The 25,971-nt window shown below is 41.7% G+C and overlaps 1 protein-coding gene across 6 annotated transcripts in view; it reads left to right on the forward strand.

Annotated features, from left to right (window-relative positions):
- Nucleotides 1-25,971, forward strand: part of ckap5 (cytoskeleton associated protein 5) — a 147,198-nt gene that overhangs the window by 14,898 nt on the left and 106,329 nt on the right. For all 6 annotated transcript variants that reach the window (XM_086008098.1, XM_086008097.1, XM_086008100.1 and 3 more), the window contains exons 3-12: nt 7,400-7,593; nt 8,852-9,058; nt 9,361-9,532; nt 9,648-9,777; nt 11,970-12,067; nt 13,179-13,292; nt 18,467-18,571; nt 19,150-19,239; nt 21,628-21,792; nt 22,448-22,576. In XM_086008098.1, the coding sequence (XP_085864224.1) occupies nt 7,400-7,593; nt 8,852-9,058; nt 9,361-9,532; nt 9,648-9,777; nt 11,970-12,067; nt 13,179-13,292; nt 18,467-18,571; nt 19,150-19,239; nt 21,628-21,792; nt 22,448-22,576 (1,404 nt within the window). The remainder of the gene's footprint in view (nt 1-7,399; nt 7,594-8,851; nt 9,059-9,360; nt 9,533-9,647; nt 9,778-11,969; nt 12,068-13,178; nt 13,293-18,466; nt 18,572-19,149; nt 19,240-21,627; nt 21,793-22,447; nt 22,577-25,971) is intronic.

Below are 25,971 nucleotides of genomic sequence, written 5' to 3' on the forward strand. Positions count from 1 at the left end.
GCAACAAGACCTGGACGACGTTCAGGCTTGGGCTGATAAGTGGCAGGTAACATTCGTGCCACAGAAGTGCCAGGCAATGACTATCTCCAACAAGCGAGCGTCTAACCACCTCCCCATGTCATTCAACGGCATTGCCATCGCCGAATCCCCCACTATCAACATCTGGGGGTCACCATTAACCAGAAACTTAACTGGACCAGCCACATAAATACTGTGGCAACAAGAGCAGGTCAAAGGCTAGGTATTCTGCGGCGAGTGTCTTCCCCTCCCTGACTCCCCTAAGCCTTTCCACCATCTACAAGGGACAAGTAAAGAGTGTGATGGAATACTCTCCACTTGCCTGGATGAGTGCAGCTCCAACAACACTCAAGAAGCTCGACACCATCCAGGACAAAGCAGCCAGCTTGATTGGCACCCCATCCACCACCTTAAATATTCACTTCCTCCACCACTGGCGTACTGTGGTTGCAGTGTGTACCATCTACAAGATGCACTGCAGCAACTCGCCAAGGCTTCGGCAGCACCTTCCAAACCTGTGACCTTTTCCACCTAGAAGGACAAGGGCAGCAGGTGCATGGAAACACCACCACCTCCAAGTTCCCTTGCAAGTAACACACCATCCTGACTTAGAAGTATGTCGCTGGGTCAAAATCCTGGAACTCCCTCCCTAACAACACCGTGGGAGTACCTTCACCACACTGACTGCAGCGGTTCAAGAAGGCGGCTCACCACCACCTTCTTGAGGGCAATTAAGGATGGGCAATCAATGCTGGCCTTGCCAGTGACTCCCACATCCCATAAAACGAATAAAAAAAATTAGTGATGATGTGATTTGGTAAGGACCAGGACTTTTTTTTTTGAAAAGGTAGAATTTAAAAGAATGAGATAAATTAAATGAAATTACAGGAAACTTTGTGATATCCGGCACCGACGGGACCGAGCTGTTGCCAATCTATCAAAACTGCTGGACATACCAGCGTTAATGTTGAAGCATACGGAGGTTTTCATCTCCGTATCTGACAACAAACACTGTTGCTTAGCAGCAGCTTCTAAACAGTCGGCCCGTACCTTGGCAGCGTCTCTGTAGCTTAGCAACAGCTTCAGAGAGACTTTCCAGAGCCTGACTGTTTGTTTGGAAAAAAAACCTAACAAAACGGCTCCTGATTTCTGCCAGTAGATCGAGGTTTCTGGACATACAACCTCCGGATAAACCAAAGTCTCCTGTAACTGGGAATATTGTTGAAAGATCTATAAAAATGGACCACCATTAAGAAAAAGATCTTTAAACTAATGAGTATCTAAGATGACAACTGTAGATTGGAAAAAATACCATTTGTTAACTGAGTTTTGCTGTATTAGGGCAAGACTAAGCCCCTGTGATTTTATTTGCAGTATTTAAAAGCTGATCAAAATCACACCAGATGGCCTGAAATTTCTGTTACCTATGCCACCCTATATGTAAATTTGAAACCTATTTCTATGAATTTGCCTGATGACTCTACAAGGTGTGAACTTTACCTGCTCCAGTTGTGCTGTCATGAGCTGTTTCAACGACTGTCTGATGAATTGGGAGTTCCAGTTGGAAAGTCTCGGGTTAATTTTGCGCACAATTTTGGGGACATTCGGTCAAAATGCTTTTTTTTAGTTGAATTAAGAAACAAATCGGCAGACAGTGGATGAACTATGAGTTTGAAAAGCTATATAAAGCTTATAGGGGAGGGGGCGAAAGGGAGGGGTGTGAAACTGTTGAGGGAATATAAGCATTTTGTGTAAGGGGTCAAAGATGATTTCTGACTGTCGAATGCTGGAAATCGCTGCTCATCCAAAATTAGACAAACAGTCTGACGACACAGGCAGTGGAGGGGTTGAGAACGGTGGTGGGGAAGGTAGAGCTGGGTGCTGTCAGCATACATGTGGAAACTGATGTCGCCAACATGCAAGGGATGAGACGGCCAAGGATAGATCCTTGGGGGATTCCAGAGATAATGGGTGGAAAGTACCCTCCTTATCTCTGTGTAATCTCCTTCAGCCACGCCCCCCCACCAACGGAGATATCTGCGCTCTTCTAATTTTGCCCTCTCGAGCATCCCTGATTATAGCCGCTCAAACATTGGTGGCTTCTGCTGCCTAGGCCCTAAGCTCTGGAATTCCCTGCCTAAACCTCTCCACCTCTCTTTCCTCCTTCAGATGCTCCTGGTCACCTGCCCCAATTTCTCCTTATGTGGCTGGTGTCAAATTCTTTGTCTTATAATACTCCTGTGAAGCGCCTTGGGACGTTTTACTACATTAAAGGCGTTCTATAAATCCTTGTTGTCGTTGCCGCCGCTGCCTAAATGTTGGAGACAGTGTCTATCAGATAGGTAAGAGTGGAACCAAGCGAGGGCAGTCCCATTGAGCAGGAGAACAGAGGAGAGGCATTGCAAGAAGATGGTGTGGTTGACTGTGTCAAAGGCTTCAGAAAATGAGGATGGCTTTTAATGCACCACAGCTGCAGAGGATGGCAGTTGTGACTTCAGTTGGGGCTCTTTCAGTGCTGTGGTGGCACATAAGCCTGATTACAGAGATTCAGATATATGGTATTAATGGAACGATATATGGTATTAATGGAACGATGGACAGGTATTTGGGAAGTGACGACATGTTCAAGGACTTTGGAGAGGAATTGGAGGTTGGTGATGGGGCGGTTTTAAAAAATATGCAAGTATCGATAAGTGACCATAAAGCTGTTTTTGTTGTAAAAACCAAACTGGTTCACTAATCTTTTTAAGGAAGGAAATCTGCTATCCTTTCCCAGCCTATGTGTGACTCCAGTGCCACACTAACGTGGTTGACTCTTAACTGCCCTCTGAAGTGGCCTAGCAAGCTATTCAGTTGCATGAAACTGCACCACCATCTCATGGCAACAAATGCAGGCCATGCCAGCAACACCCACATCCTGAGAATGAATAAAATAAGATTGCCAGGGCAGAGGATAGGAGGGGGGATAATGAATATGGTTTTGAAAGGGAGGGGCCAGTACCTGAGGAGAGTGAGCTATAGAATCTCTCTTAGCATGGGGGCCAGGAAGGGAAATTGAGTGGTTAGCAGTTTCATGGGAATGGGTCAAGGGAACAGGAGGCAAGTCTCTGAAAAGATGAGGGGAGATGGGAGAGAAACTAGAGAAAGATGGTGGGTTCTCGGTTAGGCCTGGGGGAGCCTTTGAGGAAGTTTGGCTTGCTGACGAGTGAAGGGGTGGGAAGTATGAGGTGCAGATAAATCTCAATCTTTGTGACAAGGAAGGCCATGAGCTCCTTGCACTTGTTAGAGGGGGCAAGGGAAGAGGTGTTTCAGAAGATGTTGGTAGTGGAGGGGAAAAAAAACCTGGGTTATCTGGTGGTTTTGGCAGCAGAGTCAGGCCTGATGTGGTCCAGCCAGATCTGGTGATGGATGGCTGAACCAGTTGTACACTAGAAAAACTCAACTCTGTGCCCCTTGGATGTGGATGTGGAGGAGGGAAGATCAGGTTCATACCAGGGGAATGATCAGGAATTGAGAGAGTGAAGATTTTATTGGGACCAGGGGCATCGAAGGTGGAGATGAGGAAGTCGTTGATGACCACTGCGGAAGTATTGTGCTGGATAGAAGGTGCAAGGCTAGGAAATTGGCAACTTGAAAGTGCAATTGTAAGTGACTTGGGAGAATTTTTTCCATGGGAAGATGCAGAAGGAAGTGGGGTTGGAAGGCAGTAGGGGATGTGGATGATTAGGAACACAAAGTGGCCAGAGATGGTCTCAACATTGATCGAGATGGCAAGAACGAGGTGGTGGTGATTATGGATGAGAGTTTCTATGGAGAGGTTTAGGGATGACAGGAGGGCAGTGAAATCAGAGGCAGGAGGGTGAGGTGAGTTGAGGTGAAGATTAAAATCAGAGGCTAAAGAGTTGTTCATGCAGAGGCTGAGAGGATATGATGAGATGCTTGGGGAAAGGTGAGGTAGAGAACAAGGATTTTAAAGAAGCAAGAGGGGTAGATCAAAGTGAGGTGAATAAAGAAGGTACTATAATGGTGGGGGAAGAGACCATGGTTTGATTTAGTGATGAGGGCCACAATGTTACTGTGGGTACATGGTATGGCAGAGATTAGGATGAATATATCCTTGTTGTAAACTGAGGACAGGGAGGAGGTTATATAAGTGTTCCAAGTTAAAGTCTGATACTCAGTTTGGATGAAGTTGACTTCTAGATGGAGTGGAGGCAGCTTGGAGCATCGATGAATCAATGTCCAGATTTGGAGAGGCAGTGAATCCAGGAGGTGTTCAAGAGGCAAAGCATCAGTCTGCATGCTGCTGTCTGTTCAGTGGAAAGTGGGCCAAGTAGAAGTGAAGAGATGATCATGAAAAGGTTGATCAGGGGTCCAGTGGAGTTGTCTAGTGGCCTTGGGTGTTTGGTGCCCTTCAGTGGGTGTCTGCAGAGGAGCAAGGGGTAATGGGAGTGAAACCCAAGAGCATTGAAGTCCAGGGAGCCATGGGAAGGTGGAAGGCAAGTGCACAAGGTCAGTGCAAATGAGGGAACTGGTCTGAGAAACGGCTGTATGGAGCACTCCAGATCGGGACCAGCGGTAGGGGATTGAGGAGCCGATCCAACCAGTACAGCGAAGGGTGATTGTGAGAGTTCTGATCTGAGTGGAGTCAGTGGCCATGGAAAGCAGTTAGGCATAGATCATTCAGCAAGGGAGCAGAATCCAGAGATCGTTAAGGGAACAGGAACAGATTAAAGCTAGTTCAGTGTAAGAGTGAAAAATTCCAAGCAGAACAGGTTAAAAAAAATAAAAATAAATGAAGAACCTTCGGAAGCAGACCAGGTACAGGAGTAAAGGCAGTCCAGCAGAAAATGTATGTGAGAAAACTTGTAATTAAAATCCTCAGAAACTGAAAAGTGTAATGTCAGGATGACGGGTTAGGGCGGGAGGAGGAGTGAGAAGGGAGCGGAAGAATGGAATGGTGCCTTCGAGGGAACCAGACTTTGACCACATTTTCTAATCTACATAAATTAACTGGATACTGAAACTAACAGTAAACTTGTCATTTGTTGACACTAAAATAAGGATAGTAGTAAAGAAAGGATACAAAAGGTAAGGGCTGCATGAAGGATAAGAGTAATTTTAATCGAGATAGGTTCAGTTATGCAATTGGACAGTCAAATACTGATGAATGTAAAATACTGAATCAAAAGCAATGTGGGTGGTCACCGACGAATGGAATAGAGTTAAGATAAAATCTTGGAAAGGGATCTGGAGCTAATAGATGCTTTAATGTGTGTGTGCGTCTTGAGTTTACAATTTAGTTGTCAGGCCCCACTGGAGGATTGTGTTCAGTTTCGTCACCAGGCTACCAAAAAAAGCACACGTGCATTGAAAAAGTACCTATAGCAACAAGACTGATTCCTGTGTAAGGGGATGAACTACAAGGGAAGATTAGAGACGCTTTAATGGGAAGGAGAACATGGGGAAATATTTTGTTCAAAGTACTGTCCCCTTGTATAATAGAAAGTAACAACAGATTTTTTACGAAGATATTTTCATTACTGATTATGATGTGGTTCCCATCTGCTGTGATAAAAAAAAGTGAAGAACTGTCAGGAGGGTCGGTAGCCAGGGGATACAGATTTAAGATAATTGGCAAAAAAGCCAGAGGGGCGATGGGATTTTTTTTACGTAACAGGTTATGATCTGGGATGCACTACTTGAAAGGGTGGTTGAAATAGATTCAGTGGTAACTTTCAAAAGGGAATTGGATATATACTTGAAATGGAGAAATTTGCATGGCTGTGGGGAACGAGCAGGGGAATGGGACTAATTGGATGGCTCTTCAAAGAGCCGGCACAGACAGGATGGACCAATACAGCATCTTCTGTGCTGTATGATTCTATGATTCAATCGTGGGGAGTGTCTTTGAGTGGTTCTATTGCAAAAAGGTGGGGTGCGAATGCGAGCAGGGGGATGGGACTGGACGGGTTGGTGGGAACAATGATCAGATCGACCAGCCTAATTGCTCCACATCAGGAAATAACATTACAGGAGCAGCCGAACGGCATTTTAAATGTTTTAAAGCAGTGAAATGGACAGTTATTTTGTACTAAAGAGATGTACTTTCAATACACTTTCCTCTTGTGCTTTGCAGTCTAAAAAACAGTTGAGGGGCCTCATTGAAATATTAAATGGTATAGATAAATTAAACAGATTACCTCTTCAAAGTGAAACAGTAAAGTAGATTTATAGAGAGCATAAATTAGTGCAAAATTTAAAAATTGATTTCAGGAAGGCCTTTTTAAAAATTAATGTTTGGAATGGCCTGCCGGTCAGTGTAGTACAAAAAAACATTGGGATTCAAGTTGGTAGTAATGTAAGCATTGGGAGATTAGAGGGTTGAATTTCAACGGACCAAATGACCTTTCCTGACCCATGTTCTTATGACCTGCTGGCAAGCACATGAATGTTGAGTGAGGATAGGATGCGAGTCAACAGTGATGCTCATGAAAAACTTGTGGAGTGGCCACTTGGGTGATGTACTGTCGTGCTCCTACAGGCTGTGGAACTATGGATAAAAGATAATGGGCCAGAGCTTCGGGTCTCCACGGGTGAGTACGCGCTGGGTCCTCGCGCATAGGCCCAATGAAAGTGGCGGTTTCGTGCCTGCACTGCGCATGCGCAGGAAGCCGGAACTTCCGTTCCCTTAAAGGAAGGGGTTCGCGGGTCGAACACGTGCATCGGAGAGGCCACGCGTACGCCTGGAACTCCTGTTTTTTTTCCCGGAAGGGTAAGTCTCCAGCAGCTACGCTTATAAAAAGCGGTCGCAAGACTTGCTTTTAACAAGGTAAGTGGTGAATTAAGTAAAATTAAAACATTTTTTCCACACGTTTATTATTTTTAAATACTTTAAAGAAAGATACGTTTATTTTTAGCCCCGTTAGAAACTAATTTTTTCAAAAATTTAAATTATTTAGTTATTTTAAAAATGTGATTTAAAATTTTTTTATTTGAAGTTTATGTTTTGTGGCTGAATTGTATTCAGATTTGACAGGTCAAATCTATGAATACAGATTCCCTGCTACCATTGGCTCTCCATGGCCCACATGATCCCAGGGGACACTTCGAACTAACTGCGCCCCTGGGATACGCAAGCGCTGCGCGCCGGCAGTTGGAGCAGGCCCAGGATCTGAATCCCACGCGGGCCCACAGCACAACGGCCGGCGCGCTAGGTAAGTGCAGCTCGGAGGCTTGCACCCGTGGGAAGCCTCCGACCCGAATTTCTGGATCGATGAGAAGGAGGTGGGTGGCAAGAGAAATGAGTACAATGTAGGTAATATTACTTATACTGTTGTGGATGCTAACTGAATATATGAAAACCAAAAATGTGTTTCAGGTCTGGAAAGCTAGATTGAATGGCTATGAAGAAGCTGCCAAGCTGTTTCAGAAGATTCAAGATGAAAAAAGCCCAGAATGGTCAAAATATTTAGGATTAATCAAAAAATTTGTAACGGATTCAAATGTAGTAGCTCAGCTGAAAGGACTGGAAGCAGCACTTGCCTATGTAGAAAATGCTCATGTAGCAGGAAGGTAAGTTCTTAAAAATCCACTGGAGTCGTTTTTAATCCTTAAATCGATAGTTTACAGAAACTCACTGCAAATGCATGCTTACAAATGTTTGAGTTACATATTTACTTGTATGAGATTTTGTTACTTGCATTTTGGGATTTTTGATATATCCTATTTAGGATGGGTTTGAACTTGGTAGATGAAACCAGCAGAATTAACCACATATTTAACCTATCGTGTCAACATACTTGCATAATGTGAGAGTTAAATTAGAGTATCAAAGGATGCAACCTCCAAGATATTTTGGAATAGTCCATATTCCTGCATCTGATGAATTTGTTGAACTTGTTAGCTACTTCCTGGCACTGTTCTATATGTGGAAAATGTTAATTCGAAGTGTTTCTTTCTTTGACAATGTTGAAGGCTTATCTAAGTTCAATTATAGTTAAGCGTACCAATGCCTTTTACAGTGGTCGGGTATCTTTTAAAATGTAATGTTTTAGCACGGCAGATCAAACACTGATCAACTTGTATTTTGTTTATTGATGTATTTTGCGGTAGGCATTACCTTTTCTGCTTGAAATAAACTGTTTGCCACACTATTTTCTGCGAGGGGAGGGGGTGGAGTGGAGAGAATCTTTGGTAACCCCATTACAAAGTGACTTGGGAAGTATGCCTTGTGGTTTCCAGTTGGACCTACTAGATATATTAAGGCTAAAGGGATATGGGGAGAAGGCAGGGACAGGGTACTGAATTTGGATGATCAGCCATGATCTCATTGAATGGCGGAGCAGGCTTGAGGGGCCGAATGGTCTACTCCTGCTCCTATCTTCTATGTTTCTATGTAAAGGTAGAATGTATTGTTGTGCTTTAAAGAAAGAAAGTACTTCCATTTATACAAGAATCTTTCAGCACCTCAGAATATTGCAAAGCACTTCCAAGTACCTTTTTGAAGTGTAGTCACTGTTGTAATGTAGGGAATGTGGCATCTAATTGGCACACTACAAAATCCCACCAGGAGCAATAAAATAAATGACCAAATAATCTTGTTTATTATGGTGTTGATTGAAGGATAAGTGTTGGACAGGATATGAGGGAACTTTCCTGCTCTTCTCTTGAATAGTGCATAGGTGTTTTATGTCCACCTGAGAGGACAGACTAAGTTTAACTTCTCATCAGAAAGTTGGACCTCTGTGTCTCAGCACTACCAATTGCAATTGTAAAGTTGTTTGGCTCCTTTTGAGAGTATCTAACTAATTATTGCCTCTTGTAATTTCAGAACGACTGGCGAAGTGGTGTCAGGAGTTGTAAATAAAGTATTTAACCAACCAAAAGCCAGAGCCAAGGAGCTGGGGATAGAAATATGTCTAATGTACATAGAACTAGAAAAGACAGAGCCTGTTCAAGAGGAGCTACTTAAAGGACTGGACAACAAAAACCCCAAGATTGTTGTAGCCTGCATAGAAACGATAAGGAAGGCACTTGGGTAACTATAGGATGTATTTTACTCTATGCTTTGGCTTATAACTGTAGAAATTTTTGTCCCAGGGAAAAGTGAACTTTTTTCTTGAAGGTACCCACTTGTTTAAAAGTCTTTAAATTCTCGTTAGTCTGCCTGTTGCCTTAAATCAGAAGTAGTCATTCTTTGCCTTAGTTCAATCGTGTGACATATAATATCTAGGGATAAATGATGTAAAATTGTTGCCAATCTAAACCACATTTTATCTGTCTTGATCAAAATCCAAGATAATTACACACACAATTTAACTTTTTCTATTTCTGTTTTAGTGAATTTGGTTCAAAAATAGTACCACTCAAGCCAATTGTCAAGGTCTTGCCAAAATTATTTGAATCTAGAGAAAAAGCGGTTCGAGATGAAGCCAAATTATTGGCAGTGGAAGTCTACAAGTGGATTCGTGATGCCTTGCGACCACCACTGCAAAGTATTAATTCTGTGCAGGTATATTGCATTCATGTATATTTTTTGTTAATTTTATACAGTAGCACTTATAATTGGTGCATCACAACAGCTCAATGTTGAAGGAGATCAGAATTCAGGCATTTTTTTTCCTCAGTTGAAAGAACTTGAAGAAGAATGGGTTAAATTGCCAACTACAGCTCCCAGACAGACCCGTTTTTTGCGCTCTCAACAAGATCTCAAAAGCAAGTTTGAGCAGCATCAAGCAGTAGGTGGCGATGAAGAAGGTCAGTGAAGTACATTGATCAAAGAAAATCTGAGTAAATTCATTACAAAACAAAGACTTGCATTTTATATAGGGCCTTTCACGACCACCTGATGTACCAAAGTGCTTTACAGCCAATGAAGTACTTTTTGAAGTGTAGTCACTGTTGTAATGTAGTATTTTGCTCAAATTCAGGATCTTTTTTAAGCCTTTCATGCTGCAGTTCTTGACTTTTCTAGACGAAACTGAAGCTTGGCACCAGTTTTATCAAAAGTTCCATTTGGTCAATAAAACACTAATCTAAGCTACACTGGTATAGCATCTAGGAACGATCTGGAAAGTGCATGATATGTAGATGTTTGGAAAAACCAGATCCGGCTCTGCTTTCCACTCAACAGCTTTCTGGCATTTAGTCTAGACTCACAGGTAAAGATAGGCCACATGGATACTAGTAGCTGGATATTGCTTATGGAATCACATTTCCTAAGTGTCTGCTTTTGAAAGATAGGATTCGGGAGAAGGAAATATTTGGCCAAGAGGAAACTATTTTTGATGTCCCAGGTGGCATATTTTCTTAATATGCGAGGACACCCAAATCTCTGAACACCAACATTTAAAAGTTTCTCACCATTTAAAAAATATTCTGTTTTTCTATTCTTCCTACCAAGTGAATAACCTCACATTTCCCTACATTATACTCCATCTGCCACCTTGCTGCTCTACCCACCTAGCTTTGTATCATCAGCACTCTTGGATATATTCCACTCTGTTCCTTCATCTAGGTCATTAATATAAATTGTAAATAGCTGAGGCCCCAGCAGTGACCCTTGTGGCATCTTTACAAGTAGCAGCCTGCCAACCTGAAAATGATTCGTTTATTCCTACTCCGTTTTCTGTCCGTTAACCAGCCCTCTATCCATCCATGCTAATATATTACCCCAAGCTCTTGAGCCCTTCTCTTGTGTAACAACCTTTCGTGTGCTACTTTATCGAATACCTTCTGAAAATCCAAATATACTACATCCAGTGGTTCCCCTTTATCTACCCTGCTAGTTACATCCTCAAAAAACTCTAAAATTTGTCAAACATGATTTCCCTTTCATAAAACCATGTTGACTCTGCCTAATCATGTTATGATTTTCTAAGTGATGAACAAAACTAAATTTATACTCGTAACTTTATACTGATGCATGTCTAAATTCAGCTTGGGTGCCAAGCATTTTTAATTTGTGTCGGAGAGTTTAGAAAACTTGTTACGCATTTGCGCCAGCCTAAACTTCGTGTTTGTTTGACAATGCAACCAAGATGGAGGCGGAAAGTGTAACGGACAACAACCAAGTAGTAAATTGTGAAGTTTCGGTTGGGGCAGAGGGTGTATTCAAGGCCAGATGTTCACTAGATTTGCCGTGACAAGTGGGGCTGTGTTTGGGTTGATAAAGGAGAAGAGTTAGAATGAGCTTTTGCAGGTACATGTATGTGTGCTAGGTCACTTTTTTTTAGGGGTGTGCACTTTCAGTGGAGGAAGGGTAGAGAAGTGTCTTGTTAGCTGTATCTGAGCAATTTTGCTGGAATGTGGGTAGAATTTTTGCTGTGATTTGGGGAGAGAGAATTTGTGCTTTAATATGAATAAAGGAAAATAGATAACTATTGGAAGGCTAACAAATGCAGAAAGTTTATTACCTTGAGTACTAAAATGGAGTACGCTAGCAGAGTGGTTATTTTACTGGAATAGTAATCCAAAGGCCCGGACTGATGATGCAGAGACGTGAGTTCAAATCCCACCATGGCAGTTGGGCAATTTTAAATTCAGTTGATTAAGTCAATCTGGAATAAAAAGCTAGTGTCAGTAATGGTGACCATGAAACTGCTAGATTGTTGTAAAACCCCATCTGGTTCACTAATGTCCTTGGGGAAGGAAATCTGCTGTCCTTACCTGGTCTGACCTATGACTCCAGACCCACAGCAATGTGGTTGCTCTCTGAAATGGCCGAGCAAGCCATTCGGTACTACAGTGGTTCAAGAAGGTGACTCACCACCACCTTCTCGAGGGCAATTGGGGATGGGCAATAAATGCTAGCCTTGCCAGCATGCCCACATTGTGAACGAATTAAAAAAAAAAAAAAAAGGCCCAGTCGCAGCTTAGACGACAGATTTGACGTAATCAAAAGATGCAATAAATTTTAGTGTAAAGATGCCGTATGCTTTTCTTCACAGATGATGAGGAAGGTGAAGCCCCTGTTGTGGATGCTTATGAACTTTTAGAGCCTGTTGAGATTCTTTTAAAGCTTCCTAAAGATTTCTATGATAAAATTGTAAGTAAACTCAAATTGCTGTCTACACTTCTACATTGTCAGAATTGTAGCTTCCTTCATCATTTAATAAGTGTAGTTTGAGTAATATGTGAGGGAGTATTTTTCATTACAGTTTCTATTGCTAATATTCATCTGTTTTATATAGTGTCAGAAATCTATACAATTACAGTATTTTACAATTTAAAACATTTTATCTATCAAGTAAACTCTATAGTTTGAGATCAGCAGAGTGATGGTGTTCAGTATTTTCTTTGTGGATTGATGTTTTACACTTTTACTCTAGTCACTCTGTAAAGGGCATTAACTTTTTTTGTAATGCAGCTACTTTTTCTCCAACTGCCCCCCATTGAATCTAGCAATACTAGAGGATCACTGATCTTTTCTAAATTGATAGTATTTTATCTCCACTCATTCTTTCATCTTGAGGGCTATGAGCACTTTATTCCTCCTGAAGTCAGGCAAAGGTTAAAAGACTACTCAGCCTGGAGTATCTAGTTTTGCAGAGGAATGAAAGCTGCAGCCTCTACAGTGTGGTTCAAATTGGGGACTGAGCAGATTTGGGGAACTGTTTGTGTCCTCCCACTTGGGGCTAATTCTCTTTCATGTGCACCTTGTAAATGGAGTCTAGTTGTAGTCTGCTTAGCAAATACGTTTTAAAAGATTTGGCAGGTTAGTAGATACAGTACTTTGCTTGAAATTAAATAAATTTATTGGTCACTATTTGTGATTTTAATATAGGTTATGGTTGAGGAATATTGCTTCAAACTAATTATTAAAAAAAAAAAAAAAAAATGCCTTGTAAAAGCGAATTACAAAGTGTTCAGAGATTTGTGAATTTATTGGATATCTGATCAGTTGGAGAGAATCCGTGTCAGCATTTTGTTTAAACTAACTGGGGAATTTTTGGACCAAGTAGTTCTGAATGTGTTGAACCTTGAAACTGTTCTAACAGTTCAGAAAGTTATAACTGCAAACTGCATCCAACAACAATCTGACATTGATAACTGGCTATCAGTACATCTTAACAAATTGATTACTTTTAATATGTTAGCTGTTAGCTGTGTACTGATCAAACTAAACTGGTGACTTTTTCCCCCTTTAATTAAAATAGGAGGCCAAAAAGTGGCAGGAGCGGAAAGAAGCCCTGGAAGCCCTTGAGGTGCTTGTGAAAATCCCGAAGCTAGAATCTGGAGATTATGCAGATGTTGTGAGAGCACTTAAAAAGGTAACTCTATACGTGGCAAACTTGATTCAGTCTTGTGACAAATTGTGCATAAATGTTAACTGTGCTTCAGTGTACAACATTTAACATTTCTGTTGTCAAAAACCACCTCTTGCCCATACAATTTCTACTTCCTTCACTCATGCTGGTTTATGGGCAAAGAAAAGGACTTATTTTAGAATCTTGGGCTCCATGCCAGTGAACTCTAGTTATTGAGCATGAATTTTGGAGAAGTAACATGATAGCCACAGTTTATTGGACTACGGTCCACCCACAGATGTGAGAATCATTAGTACATTTTTGTTCAAAGGTTGCCCTTTTAACTCTTAACTCTTTTTTCTAAGTGATTTTAAATAGTTTTTCAGTACCTTTTCAGGTCTTGCAAGCTCAACTTTGTATCCTGGGGAAATTTCTTTGGCAAGTCTGGTTTCTGCCAGGTGAATTTCAGCTGGTTGAGCAGCCTTATTTGGCATAGAAGTTCTTGTGGTGGGATTACAAATATTAGCTCAGTTTCACATTTTAACCTGTGGTAGGAGGTGTTGCTCCATACCATTTGGCACTTCAGTCTGTTAATTTTCTTTTGTTACATAAGATATACGGCACAGAAACAGGCCATTTGCCCCAGCCAGTCCTTGCCAGTGTTTATGCTCCACTTGAGCCTCCTCCCATCTTTCCTCATCTAAGTCTATCAGCATAACCCTCTATTACCTTCCTCACTTAAATGCATCTATACTATTGGCTTCAACCACTCCCTGTGGTAGCGAGTTCTACATTTGCACCACTCTTTGGGTAAAGAAGTTTCTTCTGAATTCCCTATTGGATTTCTTGGTGACTACCTTACATTGATGGCCTCTAGTTATGCTCTTCCCCACAAGTGGAAACATTCTCTCTCTATCCACTCTTATTAAAACCGTTCATAATTTTAAAGACATCTATTAGGTCACCCTTCAGCCTTTTTAAGAGAAAAGAGACCCAGCCTGTTTATCCTTTCCTGATGTGTATACCCTTGCATTTCTGGTGTCATCCTTGTAAATCTTCTCTGCACCCTATCCAGTGCCTCTATATCCTTTTTATAATATGGCGACCAGAACTGCACGCAGTACTCAAGTGTGGTCTAACCAAGGTTCAATACAAGTTTAGCATAACTTCACTACTTTTCAATTCTATCCCTCTAGAAATGAACCCTAGTGCTTGGTTTGCATTTTTAATAGCCTTGCTAACCTGTGGCACAACTTTTAGTGATTTGTGTATTTGTACTCCGAGATCCACTTGTTCCTCTACCCCTCCTAGACTTGCACCCTCCAAGTGATGTGACCTCCCTATTATTCCTACCAAAATGTAATACCTCACATTTGTCTGTTAGACTTCATTTGCCCATCCTGCAATTTTATTAATGTCCTCCTGTAATTTGTTGCAGTCCTCCTCAGTATTGAGTATTCTCCTCTCTCTCCTTTTTTCCCCCCCCCCCCCCCACCCAAAAAAAAAATTGGTGTCATCTGCAAATTTAGAAATTGTGTTTTTGATTCCAAAGTTTAAATTAATGTAAATTGTGAACAGCAGTGATCCAAGCACTGATCCTTGTGGAACACCACAACCCACCTTCTGCCACTGTGAATAGCTACCCTTTACTCCCACTCTCTGCTTTCTGTCTTGAAGCCAGCTAGCAATCCATTCTACTTGTCCCCTGACTCCGCATTCTCTGACCTTGTTCATCAGTTTATTATGGGGTACCTTATCGAAGGCCTTTTGAAAATCTAGATAAATTGCGTTGTCTACTGTTGCCTCCAAGAAATTCAATAAGGTTGGTCAAGTGAGATTTTCCCTTTTGAAACCCATGCTGACTATTCACTATTATACTTTTAGTTTCTAGATGTTCTTCTGTTCTCTCCTTTAATAGGGATTCCATTATTTTTCCTATCACCGATGTTAAGCTGACTGGTCTATAATTCCCTGGTCATGTTGTATCCCCCTTGAATATAGGTATTGCGTTAGCTATCTGCCAGTCTTCTGGCACTACACCTTTTTCTAACTAATTATTAAATATGTATAGTAATGCCTCTACTATCTCTTCCCTAGATTCTTTTAAAATGTGTGGATGCAATCCATCTAGACCAGGAGTTTTATCCTCTTTTTGAGTTTGATTAGTTTATTTAATATATCCCCTTTTTTATTTTAAATGCATTTATCTCATTACTCATCTCCTCATTCAATATCCTGTCCACCTGTTCTATCTCCCTGGTAAATACCAAAGCGAAATAATGATTTAATATTTCTGCCATCTCCCTATCGTTACCTGTGGTATTGTCCTGTCCATCCCTTAATGGCGCTATTCCCATCCCAACCTTTTTATTGATGTGCCTGTAAAATATTTTACTATTTTGTTTTATGCTCCTTGATAATTTAGTTTCATAGTTCCTCTGCCTTCCTAATTGTTTTTTGACTTCTCTCCTAATCCCTTCGTATTCTCTCTCATCATGCACTCCTCTGCTGTCTACGTACTTAATGTATGCCCCTTTCCTTATGTCTTTATTCATCCATGGAGTCTCATTAGTGTTTAGTTTGTTTCCTTTTTGCGGAATATATTTTTCCTGCACTGTTGAACACCGTTTTAAATGTTTCCCATTGTCGTTCTACATTGTTGTTTGCCAATATTGTTGCTCATTTTATCTTCCCAAGTTCTATTCTCAGCCCCTCAATCAGCTTTTCTCCAATCTATTAACTTGGTTTTTGTCATTATGTCCTTCTCTGTTGTCATCTTAAAGCATATTATGGTCACTATTGCCGATATGCTCCCCTACTTTTACTTCTCTTATCTGCTCTGGTTCATTCCCCATAACTAGATCCAATAGCGAATCCTCCCTTGGGCTTTTTACATATTGGGTTAGAAAGGAGTCCTGTAGACATTGTAGGAACTCCATTCCCTTTACCTACCTCTTCTGTCCAATTAATATCTGGGTAGTTGAAATCCCCTATGATTATTATCCTATGTTTTTACTAATTTCTCTAATTTGTCTGTAGTTCTTCCTCCACCTCCCTTCCACTATTAGGTGGTCTGTATACTACACCTAATTAGTGTGATTGATCCTTTATTATCTTTTATCTTTTCATATGGATTCTGTTTTTGTCTTGCTGATATCCATGTCCCTTTTTCCTACTGCCATTGTTATCCCTAATAAATACAGCTACTCCACCTCCCTTTTTTTTCTTTCTCTAGCTTTTCTAAATATGTTGTACCCTGCAATGTTTAATTCCCATTCCTGATTTTTCTGTAGCCATGTCTCAGTAATCCCTACTATGTCTGTTTCCTCCCAAAGCAAGATTGCCTCCAGCTCTCCTGTTTTATTTCAGACACTGTATTGCTGTACAGACAGTTTAACTCATTTTAATAGGATTTCTTCTCTCCTTGTTTAACCATTTTTTTAGACTCCTGTTCTATAACTCTTTGCTCCCTTGCTGTCAATGTCCTCCCTTACGTTATTCTTTCCAAAGCTCACTTTTCCTGTTTTGTTTATATTTAGGCTGCTTACGTTTCTTGTAGATCCCTCCCTCCTCCTTACTAGTTTAAAGCCTTTGCCACCTCCCTATTTACCCTTTCCACTAGGATATGGGTCCCATCCCGGTTCAGGTGGAGCCTGTCTCATCTTTCTTGCTTTTGCGCTTCCTTCCTTCTATGCCAATTTGCACGTGGCTCGGGCAGTAACCCAGAGATTGTTACCCTCGAGGTCCTGCTTTTTAATTTCGAGCCTATCCAACATGAACCATGACAACTGGATTTAGCCCCTCCCTTTCCAAGTTCCTCTCTAGCTGCCATGAGATATCTGTTACCCTGGTACCGGAAGGCAACACACCCTTTGGGATTCTCGTTCATGGCTGCAGAGGACGCTATCTTTCCCCCTAATTATAGAGCACCCCGGTACCTATTGGACAGGACCAGTGTCTGCGGGACCTCCTTCTCGACCCGCTACCCGGCTCCCTAACAGTCACACCCTCCCCTTCCTGAATTTGATTTCCTCTGCGGTGTGAATATATTTTGGGTAAACCTGTCCAGAAATTCCTCCCCCTCCCTTGTGTCGGTGTGTCTCCAACTCTCACTCCAGCTCCGTTACTCTGAGCCGGAGAGATTTGAGATGAAGACATCTCCTGCAGATGTGTTTGCTCGGGACTGTCGCTGTCCACAAACTCCCACATACTGCAGTCCAGACACACAACCTGCCATGCCATATCTTAGACTAGCCTTATTTTATTTTATTAGTCTTTATTCAACGACTATTTATAGTTATATTATAGTTTAACTAGTTAAGCTATAAATTTAATAAAGTTATAGTTTCCCGCACCTAGTTTAAAACACTATCCTAGGTTAGAGAGGAAAAGAAACCTTAATACTCTCCAACCAATCATCTACCTGCTGTCCTGTGACGTCACTCTTCGTTTTTTGGGGAAATTGTCGACGGTTCCGCCGCTCCTGATGTCTCCAATCAGGTCGGCGCTGTTTCCCCCCGCTGCTTTATTCTCCGCTCCTGGTGTCTCCTTGTGGGTAAGTTCACTGAGCCTAGGCATTGTGGGTACGTTCACTGATGCTGGGCATTGTGGGTAAGTTTCTGGCTTATTGCTCAATGATAAGTGCGTCCATCTCCCAATAGAGTCAAACTAAATGGATGGTCGTTTGCATTCCCTATTGGTGCCTGTTGCACACTGTCTTTTAAGCTTGGCCAAGGGCCACTCGACACTGCGCTTTTACCTCCTGGACAGACTTAGCTTCAATTTTGAGTATATCAACAAAGCTACAACATGGAGTTTTCCCTATATCTGTTCACTGCATTACTGCATATTTCTAAAAAGTGCAGATTTAAGGTATCAGGACCTCTGTCCATTGTTACTCTTTCAACCATTTGTGACCCATGCGGATCAGTAGGATAAGCTTTTCAAATGTGATCCCTCAAATACGAACGTATGAAAATAAAAGACCGGGCAAGTCCCAGCTGGTCCATTAAGCTTGCCCCATACAGTCATGGTGCAATTTATGCACACCATGATGCCCCACCTCCCAATCAGCCATCTAATCTCCTGGGAGAGGTATTTTCATCTTGGGTTAGAAGTAATCATGCTTGCTAGTAAATATATTGTCTTGTACAGTTCTGAATACTGAAGTTTTTTTTAATTTGAACTCTCCCTTCTAGGTTATTGGAAAGGACTCCAATGTACTGCTTGTGGCTCTGGGTGCAAAATGTCTTGCTGGTCTAGCTACTGGACTCCGGAAGAAGTTCCAGTCCTATGCTACACATGTAAGTTTCAAATAATGTGGAACTAATGAACAAATATTAACTTTGTTACATGTAGAAAATGTACACTGGAATTTTGCTTGCTTGTTATGCTACTGTACAAAGTGAGTTTTATTGCTGATTCCTTAGGATTGAGAAAGATGCTGATGAGTGGCATTGAGTTCTATGGCGTATTAATCTGTTTCTGATGATGTTTGATGGAGGAATGTTGGTTAGGACCCTAGAAGAGTTTCCTGCTCTTTGTATAGTGCCATGGGATCTTTAATATCCATCTGAACATGCATTTTCCAGTCAGATAGAGATTAGGAATTGATCTTGTGACTGACTTTCCTTCCACCCATCCCCACCAAATCTACTGTGCCTCCTCCTCTTCACCCTAGTGTCCCTCCTGCCACATTGGTTGAGATCAGCTGACTCCATATAAATCCAGAATTGAATTTGGAACCTTACTGGCTCAAAATGATGCATTTGATTCATTTTAAGTTGCATTATTTAAAAAAAAAAAGAAACTTTTTATTACTAATGTTCATAGTTCAAAACCTCTGAGTTGTGTATTATATGGATTTATTCAATCTTTTCAGGTGGTGTCAACGCTTCTGGAAAAGTTTAAAGAGAAGAAACCTCAAGTAGTTCAGGCTTTGCAAGAAGCTATTGATGCTGTTTTTCTCACAGTAAGCTCAGAATTGGTACTCGTTTGGAATTTTGCTTTTGAAGCGCTTGTGGCAAAATGTTTAAAAATTGATCATTTCAGTGGCAAATTAGACAAAATGTATATTACAGTTTGATGCTAAAATATAGCATATAATAGTGTCTGTAGAACTTATCTTTTGGTTGATCCCAAACTTTCTGAAAAATGTGACTGTTTGCTTTCTCTGCAACCCCCTCTTTTCTCCCCCCCCCCCCCCACCAAAAAAAAGGCTTTGGGTATGGCCATTGTTCCCTTTAAGTTGCAGGGCCGTGCAGTGCACTGGAGCTCCCTCATAGCAGGCTCACCGGCTTTTAAATGGGAAATACAGTGCATGTGCTGCATCTTGAATGGGCAGCGCAGCCCCTTAAAGGGACCGCGCACCCAACAAATTAACATAGATAGGAGTAGGCCATTCGGCCCCTCGAGCCTGTTCCGCCATTTAATGAGATCATCCAAATTCAGTACCCTGTTCCTGCTTTCTCCCCATATCCTAATCGATCCAATCTCTCATATATCATTCCTGCCATCCCAGGAATCAGTCTGGTGAATCTTCGCTGCACACTCTCCATGGCAAGAACATCCTTCCTCAAATAAGGCGACCAAAACTGCACACAATACTCAAGGTGTGGTCTCGCCAAGGCCCTGTACAACTGCAGCAAGACATCCTTGCTCCTGTACTCTCATCCTCTCACTATGAAGGCCAACATACCATTTGCCTTCTTAACCGCCTGCTGCACCCGCATGCTTACCTTCAGCGACTGGTGCACAAGGACACCCAGGCCTCGTTGCACTTCCCCTTCTCCCAATCTATTGCCGTTCAGATAATAATCTGTCTCCCTGTTTTTGCCACCGAAGTGGATAACCTCGCATTTATCCACATATAATCACCCAACCTGTCCAAATCATCCTGGAGTTTCTCGGCATCCTCCTCACAGCACACACGCCCACCCAGCTTTGTGTTGTCTGCAAACTTGGAGATATTACATCTAGTTCCCTCGTCTAGATCATTAATATATATTGTGAATAGCTGGGGCCCCTTGCACCAATCCCTGCGGTACCTCACTAGTCACTGCCTGCCACTCGGAAAAAGATCCGTTTATTCCAACTCTTTGCTTCCTGTCTGCCAACCAGTACCCAAGTCAATACCTTACCCCCAGTCCCATGTGCTTTAACTTTACACGCTAATCTCTTATGCGGGACCTTATCGAAAGCGTTCTGAAAGTCCAAATACATCACATCCACTGGTTCTCCCTTATCTATTCTACCAGTTACATCCTTGGATCTTATACCTAATTTCTCTTGTTAGCTATGGTTGAGTCACCTATGCCAAACAGGGATGAAAAAATTCTGTAGTTCATCCATGCGATCTTTAAATGTTTGCCATTGCCTATCCACTGTCAATCCATCCTAGCCAACTCGTGCCTCATACCATCGTAGTTCCTTTATTTAAATTCAGGACCCTAGTTTCTGAGTCAACTACTTCACTCTCCATTTAAATGAAGAATTCTATCATATTATGATCGCTCCTCCCCAAGGGCATTAAAGGCAACATTAGTTATGGCTGTCCAATTGGGTGTCACTGCAACATTAACTGGCTAACTGGATTCTCTTAGTCATAGACTTCTTCTCCATTATGTACTTGATATTGTCCCAAATTTAAAAAAAAATTATACTTCTGTGCAGTGTTATTTGGAGCTAGCCTAGATTGGGATTGAAAGTTTTATTAAAAAGAGTTGGGTCGTTTCAGTGCAATTCTAATTTAGAACTGTAATTACCAATTTAAGGCAACAAGCATGACTAATGTGGAAAATATTATGCCTATGCAGTAGGGTGCTTTTTCAGAATTTGGATCAATTAGCACCTTGCTCTAATGTGCTAATTGACCTTGAAGTGCTTGATCATGACTCTAAATGAAAAATGGGCTCTGTCTAACACTTGTGTGTCCACCTTGAGCATAGATTCAACCCCTAAAAATCCAAACTTCAAAGGTCCACTTACACAGAAAGTGTCATCTTCATTCCAGTATCAGTAGCTTTACAAATCCAAAAATTCCTACAGTACGGTGATCATGACATTCAAGTTTTGCTAGCATAGTGAAATCACTTGTCCATTGCATTTGCACCATCATAATTTTCATAGGTCGTTTAACTTAATTTTCAAAGTTTACAGCTGGTGTCTATATTAGAGCAGAACTCTAACACTAAATGTAGTGCTGTCTGCATTATTGAAATTACTATACTTGGTGCTAGTAAAAGGTATTCTGTTCACCAAATTCCATTCAAATTTGAGATGAGAGAAATATTCTACTAAAATGGGTTTTTAAGAATTTAATTGCAGTAATAAGTAATTATTTAACGATGCTTCGATTCAGACCACATTACAGAACCTAAGTGAGGATGTGCTGGCTGTAATGGATAACAAAAACCCATCAATCAAGCAACAAGCATCACTTTTCTTGGCAAGAAGTTTCCGTTGCTGTACTCCCTCCGCATTGCCAAAAGGTCTTTTAAAACCACTTTGTGCTGCATTGCTTAAGGTACGTAAGTGAGGATTGTGATGCTTATGGATCTACACCGTCAGATATGTGGTTTTGAATTTCTGTGTTTCCGGCTGCCTGTGTGCTAACTCGCACCAAGTCCCGTTCACCCATCACCCCTGTGCTCACTGACCTACGTTGGCTCCCGGTTAAGCAACGCCTCGATTTTCAAAATTCTCATCCTTGTTTTCAAATCCCTCCGTGACCTCTGCCCGCCCTATCTCTAATTTCCAACAGCTTCACGACCTCCCCCCCCCCCCGCCGAGATATCTGCGCTCCTCGAATTCTGGCCCCTTGAGCATCCCTGATTATAATTGCTCAACCATTGGTGGCCGTGCCTTCTGTTGCCGAGGCCCTCTGCTCTGGAATTCCCTGCCTAAACCTCTACCTATCGTTGCTCCTTTTAAGACGCTCCTTAAAACCTACCTCTTTGTCATCTGCCCTAATTTCTCCTTATGTGGCTCGGTGTCAAATTTTTGTCTTATAATGCTCCTGTGAAGCGCCTTGGGACGTTTTACTATGTTAAAGGTGCTATATAAATACAAGTTGTTGTTTCAAAACCTTGCTGTAATTGTTTGGTTAAGCAAACAAATGGAATGTTTTAATTCGAAAGATTAGTGAGCCTACAAGACTAATGCAATCTAATTCTTTACAGCAAATTAATGATTCTGCACTTGAGGTGAGGGATGCTGCCTTTGAAGCGCTAGGTACAGCTCTAAAGGTTGTTGGCGAGAAATTAATGAATCCTTTCCTCCTTGATGTTGATAAACTGAAACTTGACAAGGTGAGTCATTAAATAGGCGACTGAACTTGCAACTTGTTTTTCACATTTTGTAGTAAAAATCTTGTACAGGAAACTTTTTTTTATACGGGACCGACGTGGTGCCAGTTCATCAAAAATTCCAGATAACCAAAAGCTATAGTAAAAGATACGGAGCTGACAGCTCCGTATAAAGCAACAAACCCTGTTGCTTAGCAACAGGTTCAGAACAATGGCCACAAGTTCCAAGCGCCTCTGTAGCTTAGCAACAGCTGCAGCCACACCCTTGCACAGCAACAGATCGAGGAAGGCAAGTAATAAAACTTACTTGAACCTACTCCTGAATTTTGCCGGGTAACTGAGATTTCCGGTTATTTAGGTGCCGGTAAATCGAAAGTTTCTTGTATTCCAAAGATTAATTTCTAAACTAACATCAGATGTAAAACATTTGAAACATAGATAGGAGTAGGCCATTCAGCCCCTCGAGCCTTCTCCGCCATTTAATGAGATCACGGCTGATCATCCAAATTCAGTACCCGGTCCCTGCCTTCTCCCCATATCCCTTGATCCCTTTATCCTCAAGAAATATATCCGACTCCTTCTTGAATATATTTAATGAATTGGCCTCAACTGCCCTGTGTGACAGAGAATTCCACAGGTTCACCACTCTCTGTCCTAAATGGCTTACCCCTTATCCTTAGATTGTGACCCCTGGTTCTGGACTCCCCCGCCATCAGGAACATCCTTCCTGCATCTAGTCTGTCTAGTCCTGTTAGAATTTTATACGTTTCAATGAGATCCCCTCTCATTCTTCTAAACTCTAGCGAATATAAGCCTAATCGACCCAATCTCTCCTCATATGTCATTCCTGCCATCCCAGGTATCAGTCTGGTGAATCCGCTGCACTCTTTCCATGGCAAGAACATTGTTCCTCAGATAAGGCGAGCAAAACTGCACACGATACTCAAGGTGCGGTCTCACCAAGGCCCTGTACAACTGCAGCAAGACATCCTTGCTCCTGGACTCAAATCCTCTCGCTATGAAGGCCAACATACCATTTGCCTTCTTAACCGCCTGCTGCACCTGCATGCTTACCTTCAGCGACTGGTGCACAAGGAAACCCAGGTTTTGTTGCACTTCCCCTTTTCCCAATCTATTGCTGTTCAGATAATAATCTGTCTTCATGTTTTGGCCAGCGAAGTGGATAACCTCGCATTTATCCACATTGGGCAGATGCATGGCAAATGCAGTATAATCACCCAACCTGTCCAAATCGTACTGGAGTTTCTCTGCATCCTCCTCACAGCGCACACGCCCACCCAGGTTTGTGTCATCTGCAAACTTGGAGATATTACATCTAGTATATATATATATATATATTGTGAATAGCTGGGGTCCTAGCACCGATCCCTGCGGTACCCCACTAGTCATTGCCTGCCACTCGGAAAAAGAACCGTTTATTCCAACTCTTTGCTTCCCGTCTGCCAACCAGTTCTCTATCCAAGACAGTACCTTACCCCCAATCCCATGTGCTTTAACTTTACAAGCTAATCTCTTATGCGGGGCCTTATCGCAAGCCTTCTGAAAGTCCAAATACACCACATCCACTGGTTCTCCCTTATCTATTCTACCAGTTACATCCTCAAAAAATTCCAGTAGATTAGTCAAGCATGATTTACCTTTTGTAAATCCATGTTGACTTTGTCCGACCCTGTCACTGTTTTCAAGTGCTCTGCTATTACATCTTTTATAATGGACTCTAGCATTTTCCCCACTACCGATGTCAGCCTTATAATTCCCCATTTTCTCTCTACTACTCTTTTAAAATAGTGGGGTTACATTAGCTACCCTCCAATCCATGGGTACTGTTCCAGAGTATATCGAATTTTGGAAGATGACCAGCAATGCATCTACTATTTCTAGGGCCACTTCCTTAAGTACCCTAGGATGTAGATTATCAGGCCCTGGAGATTTATCGGCCTTCAATCCCGTCAATTTCCCTAACACCATTTCCCTACAAATACTGATTTCATTCAATTCCTCCCTCTCATTAGACCCTATGTTCCCCGACATCTCTGGGAGATTATTTGTGTCCTCCTTTGTGAAGACAGAACCAAAGTATGTATTTAATTGGTCTGCCATTTCTTTGTTCCCCATTATAAATTCCCCTGATTCTGACTGCAAGGGACCTACGCTTGACTTCAATATTTTTCTCTTCACATATCTATAGAAGCTTTTACAGTCAGTTTTTATGTTCCCTGCAAGCTTACTCTCATAATCTATTTTCCCCCTGTTAATGAATCCCTTTGTTGAATCCTAAACTGCTCCCAATCCTCAGGTTTGCTGCTTTTTCTGGCCAAATTTTATATGTCCTCTCCTTGGATCTAATGCTATCCCTAATTTCCCTTGTTAGCCACGGTTGAGTCACCTTTTTTGTTTTTTTATGCCAAACCGGGATGAACAAATTCTGTAGTTCATCCATGCGATCTTTAAATGTTTGCCATTGCCTATCCACCGTCAACCCTTTGAGTAACATTCCCTAATAAATCTTACCCAACTCGCGCCTTGTACCATCGTAGTTTCCTTTATTTAAATTCAGGACCCTAGTCTGAGTCAAGTACTTCACTCTCCATCTTAATGAAGAATTCGATCATATTATGATCGCTCCGCCCCAAGGGGCCTCGCACAACAAGATTGCTAATTAATCTTTTCTCATTACATAATACCCAGTCTAAGATGGCCTGATCTCTAGTTGGTTCCTCGACATATTGGTCCAGGAAACCATCCTGTATACACTCCAGGAATTCCTCCTCCACAGTATTGTTACTAATTTGGTTAGCCCAATCTATATGTAGATTAAAGTCACCCATGATAACTGCTGTGCCTTTATTGCACGCGTCTCTAATTTCCCGTTTAATGCCATTCCCAACCTCCGCATTACTGTTTGGGGGTCAGTATACAACTCCCATTAACGTTTTCTGCCCCTTGATATTTCACAGCTTTGCCCATACAGATTCCACATCATCAGAGCTAATATCCTTCCTTACTATTGTGTTAATCTCCTCTTTAACCAACACTTTGAAATTCTAATCTAATTTGTTTTCAATGGTTTACCTCTCTTAGAGAGATTTGGGGATGTGTGCAGTAACCCGTTCAGTTTTGTGCATTGAGGATATCTAATCTTGCTCTTCAATCAACGGCTATAGTTAGCCTCTGTGCGCGCACGTTTCAATGCAAAGCGCGTATTTAAATGCCTCCTTTTTTTACGCAGATTGTAGAAATATTCCATGCGGAGGCCCTGGGAAACACCTAATGGTGCCTGTCTCAATTCCTTTTTAGCACGTTCTTCATGCAGTCTATTCTAGGTGTTAGTATTTATTTGATAATTTCTTGCTTCCACAACTGTCACTGATTTAAAT

This window comes from Somniosus microcephalus, chromosome 15 (genome assembly GCF_052327205.1).
Source record: "Somniosus microcephalus isolate GS21.2 chromosome 15, FLI_Smic_1.0, whole genome shotgun sequence".
Classification (NCBI taxonomy): domain Eukaryota; kingdom Metazoa; phylum Chordata; class Chondrichthyes; order Squaliformes; family Somniosidae; genus Somniosus; species Somniosus microcephalus.